Source organism: Manacus vitellinus, unplaced genomic scaffold (genome assembly GCF_001715985.3).
Source record: "Manacus vitellinus isolate BGI_N305 unplaced genomic scaffold, ASM171598v3 scaffold_23_pilon, whole genome shotgun sequence".
In the NCBI taxonomy this organism is placed as follows: Eukaryota; Metazoa; Chordata; class Aves; order Passeriformes; family Pipridae; genus Manacus; species Manacus vitellinus.
Genome location: NW_021939718.1, coordinates 6,171,285 through 6,180,631, shown reverse-complemented (window position 1 = coordinate 6,180,631; position 9,347 = coordinate 6,171,285). Strand labels below are relative to the sequence as shown.

General features: G+C 42.6%; 1 protein-coding gene across 2 annotated transcripts; it reads right to left on the bottom strand.

Moving 5' to 3' along the window:
- Window positions 1-2,587: 2,587 nt before the first annotated feature.
- SRP19 (signal recognition particle 19) lies at window positions 2,588-7,390 on the bottom strand. Of its 2 annotated transcripts, none has more exons than XM_029959966.1 (5): window positions 7,256-7,340; window positions 5,941-6,016; window positions 4,890-4,961; window positions 3,973-4,084; window positions 2,588-2,927 (listed from the first exon to the last, which is right to left on the bottom strand). In XM_029959966.1, the coding sequence occupies exons 1-5, from the start codon at window positions 7,312-7,314 to the stop codon at window positions 2,794-2,796; spliced, it is 453 nt and encodes a 150-aa protein (XP_029815826.1). In that variant the 5' UTR covers window positions 7,315-7,340; the 3' UTR covers window positions 2,588-2,793. The 2 variants fall into 2 exon arrangements, with proteins under 2 accessions (XP_029815826.1, XP_008919705.3); XM_008921457.3 differs by having other exon boundaries at window positions 2,595-2,927; window positions 7,271-7,390.
- Window positions 7,391-9,347: the final 1,957 nt, after the last annotated feature.

The following is a 9,347-nucleotide window of genomic DNA, read 5'->3' as shown; positions in this document are numbered from 1 at the left end:
GAGACACGGATGCTGTTTCATAGGAAATAGCACTCCAGTGCAGGCTACTCAGTTCCTACTTGGAATGTTATAAGGATTCTGAGCTCACATGTCCATTTCAAATGTTAATCTTTGTTTAGGTATCCAGAAAACTGTGTAGGGAAATAACAAGTGTATACTTTTAAATAACTAGACTAGTATCTTCTGAAGGGACACTAGTTCAAAATCCATATTCCTCCTGTCTTGATGGAGAGTAAATCCCACTCATTGATGCATGCCTTTGTTAATATTGCCACCTACAGGAAACCACGGGCCACTGTGCCTTTTTAGTAATGATGCACCACAAGCAATGCTCACAGCAAACTGTCAAAAGCAAGGCAGGTGAAATAAAAAGGTGTCCATTATCACCCAGTTTTTCTCTCAATTTTTTTTTCTTTTAAGTCATAGCATTGAGCCCAAAAGTTGCAGTATTTCTGTGTTTTTACAGAAGCCTTGTCTGCACTTTCAGTCCCAGAATGTCCTGTAAGAATTTGCCCTGTTCCAAGGGCAGGAACTGAAGGGTGAAATTGAGAGAAGGGTGCTGAAGAAGAGGGCAGACCTGCAAAATAACTTGACTTACTATCTTGCCCTGCTTGTATTTAATCCCCTAAGGAACATATGCTACTCTTATATTGATGAAATATTTGGGTGGGCTTAGGAGGGGTGAACTTCACCTTGGACACTACTGCACAGGTTATCCATGGATGTGAAACACATGGTGTGATTAAGCCAAGTGGTTAAAGCCTCTCTGGTATGGTGGGTGATGACTGAAATGTAAATATGGGGAGGCTGGGCAGTGTGATCACGTCACACTCCCCCAAATCCACCAAGGGAAGTGCCATGTGCTCACAGTGGTGGGAGCAACCACTGGAAACAGTGGCTGGAAACAGCCTCTGTGCTCCAGGACACTGCCCAGGACATCATCCTGGGCCTTGGAACACAAGTCTTATGGAGACACAACACCCCAGAAAGAATCAAGTCAGACAATGGGGCTCATTTCCAAAACAACCCCAGACACTGGGGCCAAAGAGCATGGCAGTGAGTGGAAATATCACATTCCCTAGCATACACCAGGCTCTGGAAAGGTCAAAGGATGCAGTGGATGGTTAGAGACCACACTGAGAGCAATGAATAGTGGCCCTTCACACATTGGGATCCATATTTAGCAAACGCCATCTGGTTATTCAACACTCAGAGGTCTGATCTGCCAGTCACGCTGGCCCTGCCCAACCTAAACTTGGTGCCCTTGGTGGATTATCCAAGAGGATGGAAAAGTCCAGTGTGTGTCTCAAAGCCATGAATTACACTGTATGATGTTAATTACTGTGTAACACCATGAATCACCCCTTCTATGGTGGCTACATGCCCATCACCACACTGGGCACCTCACAGTGCCCATCTGTGACAGGCTGAATTTGGGGATCTGAACCTGACTCACCTTTTGGTCATCACCATTTCCCATCACCACACTGATGGAGAATGGACTGTGACTGAGTCCCACCACCACACACCACCTTTCCTGCCTGAAACACCGTTCTGACAGATGGAGCCCAAGGTCACACACTAAATGAAATCAATGGACTTTTACAGGGATTGTCCATATACTATGGGAATATTATCTGTTTGTGTATATAAATTCAAAGGGAGGTAAGTGATGGGGCATTGGGAAGTGTGGGACTTGGCATGAAATTATATGGAATAAGGTGTGCCTACTGTCCTGGTTTCAGCTGTGACACACTGAATTTTCTCCCCAGCAGCTGGTACAGTGCTGTCTTTTGGATTCAGTGGGAGGATAATACTGGTAACACACTGTTTGTTCCTGAGCAGTGCTTCCCTTAAGTCAAGGACTTTTCAGTGCCTCATCCTCTGCCAGTGAGGAGGTGTGGCAAGAAACCAGGACAGGTGACCCAAACTGGTCAAAGATCATCCATACCACAGAGGGTAATTGGCCAGGAGGGACTAATTACTCTTGGGGGATGGGCTGGGCATCAGTCAGCAGGTGGTGACTGATTGTATTGTGCATCACTTGCTTTTCTGATTTTTCCCCCACCCTTTAAAAAATTGTATTAATAATAATTTTTATTAATTTATTATATTTTAACTACTATAATAAGTATAATTATATTTTGCTTTATTTAAATTATTAAACTGTTCTTACCTACACCCATAAATTTTTTATTTCCTGATTATTCTCCCCTCTGTCCAATTGGGGGTAGGGAGTGAGGGAGGGGCTGCTTGGTACTTAGTTGCCAGCTGGGGTTAAACCTCATCCAGCCTGGCCTTGGAACACTTCCAGGGATGGGGCATGCACAAGGTGTATGGGCAACCTGTGCCTCACTATGCTCATAGTGAAGAATTTCTTCCTAATACAGAATACTACAGAATTAAGACAACTGCTTCACTAGCATAAATACATGGTTTACTATGGCAACCAGTTTTCAGCTTTCTGGTCTGCATAAGAATATTTATTTGTCAAAAGCTGCATATTTCTTCTAGAAGGAATAATTCTCCTACCCACCCCACCTGATTATGTTCTTCCACTTTTAAAAGTGGTTGCTTAGCTCCGGACTTGCAGGTTGTGTGTGAAAACAGTTTTATTGTTACACAGATGCAAGGCAGCTAAATGCATTCCAGTTCTGATAAAGCAGGCAGTTCTATTTAACTTCCCCTCTTTATTTCTTGCTTGTATCTCTCACTTCAAAGCTGCAGCAACATGTCCATCTGCATTTGTTGTAGGTACAACTATGCAATGTTACAGTGATTCCAGGTGTGAGCTCACTTCTTTTTCTTCCCTTTACCTTTCTTGCCTCCCTCTCCTTGCTGAAGGCTTTGATCACTACCTCCCATCTTCTGAGTTCTTGTTTTCAGTTTGGGAATGGTTTCTGCAGCATATAGCATCACCGACTTACCTAAAAATACACAGAGAGATCAATGTATGCCTCACACGTTAATGCAGCATTTTCAAACTTAGAAACTTCAGCCCCACTTCATATTTCACTTAAACTGGGTATAAAGCCCAGGAGTTCTGCTTCCTTCCTTTGTGTACCAAGCAGCTTGTGAAAAATTACTGGAGGGGGAAAAGAAAGTGCAGAACTGAGAAATATCCCAACAGAGTGGAATAGGCACATAACCTGACAATCTTCAATGTATCTACAACCTTCCTGCTACTCTTTCACTCACCTCTTACTGGCCCAGAATATTTGGGACAGAATGATCAGGAAAAAGCTACAAGCGCTTTTAGAAAGGCACTGCTGCCTTCCAGAAGGAATATGGTTTTTAAATCATCTCCTTCAGACTACCAGCACTCTTATGCTACTCTAGATTCCGTAGTAGTCTTGCTCTTTCCTTAAGACACGTACTGCTTTCCTTTCACACATGGATTCATTGTCAGGAAAAATGCAAAATCTGCATTATTTGTCATTCAAGGTGAAATATTTCTATTAATTAGTTAAGGGCAGCTGCTTCATTATAAATTTACGAAATCTCAACTGAACTCAGTATGTATTTTATCAATTTGGCATCCACACCGATGCCTAGCTGGTGTGTGCAACCTAAGAAAAAAGATGGAATTTAGCCATTTAAACACCAAATACTCTGTTTTAAATGTTAACAAAACAGTAAGCCAAAAGTGAATAGATGCTTTGTTCCACATAGCAATCACACAACATTCCCCATAGTCCCCTGCTATGACACTGCAGCAGAAACTGCAGGATTAAGGGCAACAACATTTTACAAACTCTCCTCAGTACCCACAGTACAACTTGATTTAGTTGACTTACACAGGCAAAGAGATTTAATGTAGAGTTATTTATAATTAAATATTATATGTATTTAATTATAAATAACAATTTATAATAGTTAAAACTAATTAAAGAAACTAGTAACATAAAATAAACAAAGTCTTCCTGGTTTATTAACTGAAGAAGTGCCTAAACCCAGGTACTCTATACTCACGTGTTGGAAACTGAGGTAAACATGGGTTGCCATCATCTTGTTTGAGCTGGATTCGTACTCTACCTCTGTACTGCACGTCTCTGTTCCACTCTCTAGGATACATCTTATTTTTCTGTCATGCAAAAGGACAAACTCATTATAATGAGCAGTGGAAAATGGAACTGTTTCAGAGTCATAGCCTTCATTCTTGATGAAACATCACAGGTCTCTCAGTGGTACTGGTTGTTTCACAGTGCACTGTTCAACTGCTTCTGAAAAGCAAAGTGGTTTTACTGGTTTTTGGATACCAGTAACACTCCTAGGTGAGGAGCTCAATTCTTAGAAAATTCAACACTGTTTTAAATTAATAATTACTTCAAGAAACAATCTGTGAAGTTACTTCTCTAGAAATCTAGACTCATTGCCTAAGAACAACAAACTCATCGCATGTATTGCAATAAAAAGCTAACATTCTCTGGCTAAAATGTAACTCCAAAGGGCTATGAAGACTCCAAGCATCGGAATCCTATTCCTATACAACACAGTCATTGCAAAGGTAACCACTTTTCATTAAAAACACGCCTTTTTAAAACCTTAATTTGCAGAGTTGCAGCTTCCAAAATTAGTTTTTATTCTGACACACTTTCAAGCACCCATTACAGTCTTTTCAGAAGGAGAGTAAAACAGAACTAATCTTTCCATAAGCTTAAAAGTGACATTATCTAAGAAATCTGAGATATTTCTAACTTGCATCAGTTTTCCAACATTTACTTCATGATTATGGTCAGTTATCATTCAAAGCAAGCAAAGCTAGTAACAAAACTTCTCAACTGCAAGTTATCCTGTCCATGAGAAAATATATCATGAAAGAACAGAGATATCTCAAGTTTGTTTGTTTTGGGGTTTTTTGGTAGGGGGGGATTCTTTTTGAAAATTACCTCTAATAACACATTGAATCCAACTGCTGCACATACATCTTGGATTTCTGTAGATGTGGGGTTTTCAACAGCCTGTTGAAACAACGTGTTACAATTAATTAGTTTTCAACAATGATTTGCCTACATAACAGTAGTTATTAGTTTCCCACCCTATACTCTGTAACTAGAAAAAGCAGATGGGGACAGAGAAGGTACTTCAAATACTGACACATCTACTCTAGAAGTCATCTATCAGTGCTTCTGTGGTCTACAAAACATTTAAAAAAAAGAGAGAGAGAAGACATCAGGAAACAGAAAACAGATGAAACAGAATTAATTAAGACAGAGAAGAAAGCAAAAGAATTGCTTAGGAAAAGTAACTTAAATTAATTAATAATTATTGTATGTACAAAGATACCAAAAGCTGTGAATCAGCAACAGCAAACTCACAGTAAGGACTGAAGGAGGAAAGAACAGAAAATTTCTAGATTTTTGATTGGTAACTTGCATGCTCATGAAAGATTTTGTTTTTAACTATTCTCAGAAAAACCCACAACCCTAAGCAGTGAGAAAAACCCTTTACATTCCCAGCATTGCTTGTTAAAATTATTATAAAGCAGTGAAATGATGAAAAACTATTTCTGGACAGATTATAAGCAACAATAACTACCAAGTTTACATGCATTTCAAGTTCTAACTTTGAAAGCAACAGAGAGGACAGGACACAGAATACAGATATATATAGTTAGTCTCCGAAAAACAATCATTAGCTAACTATTCTTTTCTGCATTGCTTTCAAATTTGGCAAACTACTTGTATGGGAAATTGAGTGCATTAAGCTCCTCATTCACCTGTTTGCCCAAGGTGCTGCTCACATAAAAGCAGACACTTCAACCCAGTGCTCTTCTACACTCACATGCTGGCAGCAGGCTATCTTCAAATACAGTGTAATTTCCAGTTACCAAACTACTTGCCATGGGGGATTGGAAAGATCAGAGATATATTTTCTAGCTCTCTACACAGTACTGCATAGCAAAATAAAACACCTTTTCCCTACCACCCACAAAATTACTTTGTCTATAGGAATCCTCCTTCCTTCTGCTATTGTCTTCTTGTTATTCAAATATGCTGGATAAATGCAGATGAATCTAGGAAGAGAAAACAGTCAGTTTAAGTAAATGACATCAGCTTCTTTGTTATTAATGCAATACTTTCCTAGTAAAACCAAAAAATAAATTCCATGGCTACAACACAGCAGTTCCATTAAGAACAACCATTTATTTTCCCTAGACTGATTCGTAAAATGTTGTAAAATCCCACTTGGAGTTATCACAGGCACTGCAGGACCATTTGGCTGAGATGCTCCTTGCATGACACCACTTTTTGGGGCACTCTGCGTACAAAGGGCAGCACTACCTATTACAAGAAAAATAAAAAGAGACTGAAACAGGATGTTTTGACCTGTTTCTCACACCCCTGAAACCTGGCAGGGTACACACATCTTTTCCCGAAAAGAATTAAAGAATGTTCCTGAAATGGTTTTACTACACTAATAGTTAACTCAGTTCCTGACAGAAGGAAGCGGCAGATTTTTTTTCTGCAATAGTTTTGCCTTTCTGTGTGCTTTTTGGTGTTTGGGTTTTTGTTTGTTTTGTTTGTTTGTTTTTGTTTTAGTTTGATTTTTGTTTGGTTGGTTTGGGGGGTTGTTTTGTTTATTTTTGTTTTGGTTTTTGGTTTTGTTGTTGTTATTTTTGTTTTTGTTTATTCATACGTAGATCAACGCAGATTTGGGGTAAATTTATAAAGCCACCCAAAAACTGTGCTTAGGAACTTGATCAAGATTTTGCAGTGGATTTAAACCTGTCGAGCACATACGGGGGATGAGACTGACAGAACCTCAATTACACTTATTAGAAAATTAAAATGCCAGCTAGGTAGACCAAGAACTGGAAAAACGCCTACATTTATTTGGATAAGGACCTATGAGACCATAAGGAAAAGCGAGTAAATCGTCTGACGTTCACATAGCTGGAGAACGACAAGGACTGTCGCTGCGTCTCAGGAAACGCTCCTTGCTGCCTCTAAAACCAGCCCAAATCACCTCAACTCTTGGTATTTTCTTCTTTTTTCTTTCCAGTGGTGTTTCCCTCCCTATTTGCTCTTTATGAGCCGACTAGTTCTTGTGAGTCCAGCACGAGAATTCCAGTTCCGATACCGACTCCCCAAACCACACACGTACCACCACCATCCCAACCACCACCATCCCAACCACCACCACCCCTTGTTCCGCAGGAATTTCACCACCACTCCTAGCTCCGCCCGCGTTTTCTGCATCCCGAATGACACATAAGCAAAGAAACACCCGCAAACAGCCCGGCCCAGCGCACCCGGACCCGCGGTACCTCTCCTTGTCGGCCGGGGACGCGGCACCCGCGGCAGCAGCCATGACAGAGGCACCACCCCCGCGGCGTGGGGCCCTCCCCCAGGGGCCCGTCCCTGAGCTTCCATTGGACAGCGGCACTGTCTGTCAAGCGCGGCAGCCTGTGAGGAGACGCCACGTCCACGCCGCCCGGGGCCGCGCGCGCGGCTTCCGCCGGGAATGGCGTCGGGAAGGGGGCCGGGAATGGCGGGCGGGAACCGGGGGGTGTAGGGAAACACCCTGAATAATCAATATAACACTAGCCCAGAGGGTGGCAGTGGGTGACACAAAACGCGGTCGGAGGCCGTTGAACCGCCGCGTGGTTCCCTTCGTTCACAGCGCCCCGGCGGTGCTTCAGCCCAAGAACAACCCATCTGATCCAATGTCTCAGAAAGTAACGCGAAGAAATACCTGTTCGGGATTAGCACAGCCTCGTGGGCAATGAAATTAAAAAGTAGGCTAAAACTTAATAAAAAAATTAAGGAGTTACTTGCTGGGTCCAATCCTGTCTCACATCTTCATTAAAGATCTGGGTGACAGGCTGGTTGCACTGGCCAAACTGGGAGCAGGGGCTGATGCACCAGAGGATTGTGCTGACATCCAGAGGGACCTGGACATGCTGCAGAAACTGGTTGACAGGAACCTCGTGCAGTTCAATAAGGGGAAGAGCAAAGTCCTGCACCTGGAGAGGAACATCCCCAGGCACCAGCACAGGCTAGGGACAGCCCAGCTGGGAAGCAGCTTGTCAGGAAAGGCCTTGGTGGACTCCAAGTTGAACATGAGCCAGTGAAGTGCTCCTGTGACAAAGAAGAAAATGGTTTCCTAGGCTTCACTACCAGAAGTGTTGCCAACAGGTCAGGGGGGTGATCCTGCCCCCCAGCACTGGTGAGGCCACACCTGGAGTGCTAGTCCAGCTCTGAGCTTCTCAGGACAAGACAGAAACAAACACAATGGAGAGTCCAGGATATGGCCACCAAGATGATGAAGGGACTGGAGCAGCTCATCTTGGAGAAGAGAAGGCTCAGGAAGATCTCACCAATGCGTATAAACACCTGGAGGGAAGGTACAAAGAGGACAGAGCCAGGCTCTTTCCAGTGGGGCCCAGAGACAGGACCAGAGGTAACTCAACGCAGGAGGTTCCCTGTGAACATCAGTAAACTCCTCTTCCCTATGAGGGTGACCAAGCACTGGCACAGGTTACCCATGGAGGTGATGGAGTCTTCATCCTTGGAAACACTGAAAAGCTGTATGGGAATGATGCTGGACATCTGGCTGTAGGTAGTCCTGCTTGAGCAGGTGGCTGGACCAGATGGCATCCAGAGGTCAGCCTCAGCCATTCAGTCACTCTGTGGATTTCACACAGCATATTTTGTGCAGTGTTACACTCACCAGTTAAACTTCATGCAGCAGCTATGTACCAGGACAAAGAACTGAAGGTATTTATTCAGTATTTATCCCTGGTGGTATTTTTTGCCTTTTTTTTTTTTTTCTGCTCCACCAACATATCCTGCTCCCTTCAATGAAATCCTGAAGAGGAGGGTGCTGAGACCCACTGCAACACAGTGGTATTTCCAGGGAAGAACTACAAGTACCATTCATGAAAGCTTGAGTTTGAGTTAAGAGTGATGGAGAAGCTTCAAAAAGAAGAAGATTCAGAAAATCAGGCATTTGGCCCCGATTAAGAAGTTGTTTGTCTATTCAGCATTTTAACTGTTGAGGAGTTTGGTTGTCTTCTGTATTTGCTCTCAGTACATCAGAAGTGAATACACTGTACAAAGTACTACACAAAACAGGAACATAAAACTGCGTGGCCCGAGCAGAAGCAGCTTTTGAGAAGGTGACTGCAGCTGTCTGGGACCAAGTCAGCAACCTGGCAGCACCTCACAAGCTCAACAAGCTCCTTAGCTAAAAAAAAAGGTTATGAGGTGTGTCAGTTATAAAGGAAGTTTTTGATGCGATAGTTGTCCAGTGCTACAGATAGATTTCTGGAGGGTTATCTTCAGATTATCATCAAGCTGGCTGATACAGAGTCAAGTGTAGCTTCCTAAGAGGTAATCTAT

What these genes read in the sequence shown, in the direction of transcription:
- SRP19 (XM_029959966.1), bottom strand. Translation starts at nt 7,314, where the DNA reads ATGGCTGCTGCCGCGGGTGCCGCGTCCCCGGCCGACAAGGAGAGGTAC. An exon ending in GAGAGGTACCGCGGGTCCGG is followed by an intron (nt 6,017 to 7,255) that starts GTGCGCTGGGCC and finishes TTCTCTTCCTAG; the next exon opens with ATTCATCTGCATTTATCCAG. An exon ending in GATTCAATGTGTTATTAGAG is followed by an intron (nt 4,085 to 4,889) that starts GTAATTTTCAAA and finishes TTTGCATGACAG; the next exon opens with AAAAATAAGATGTATCCTAG.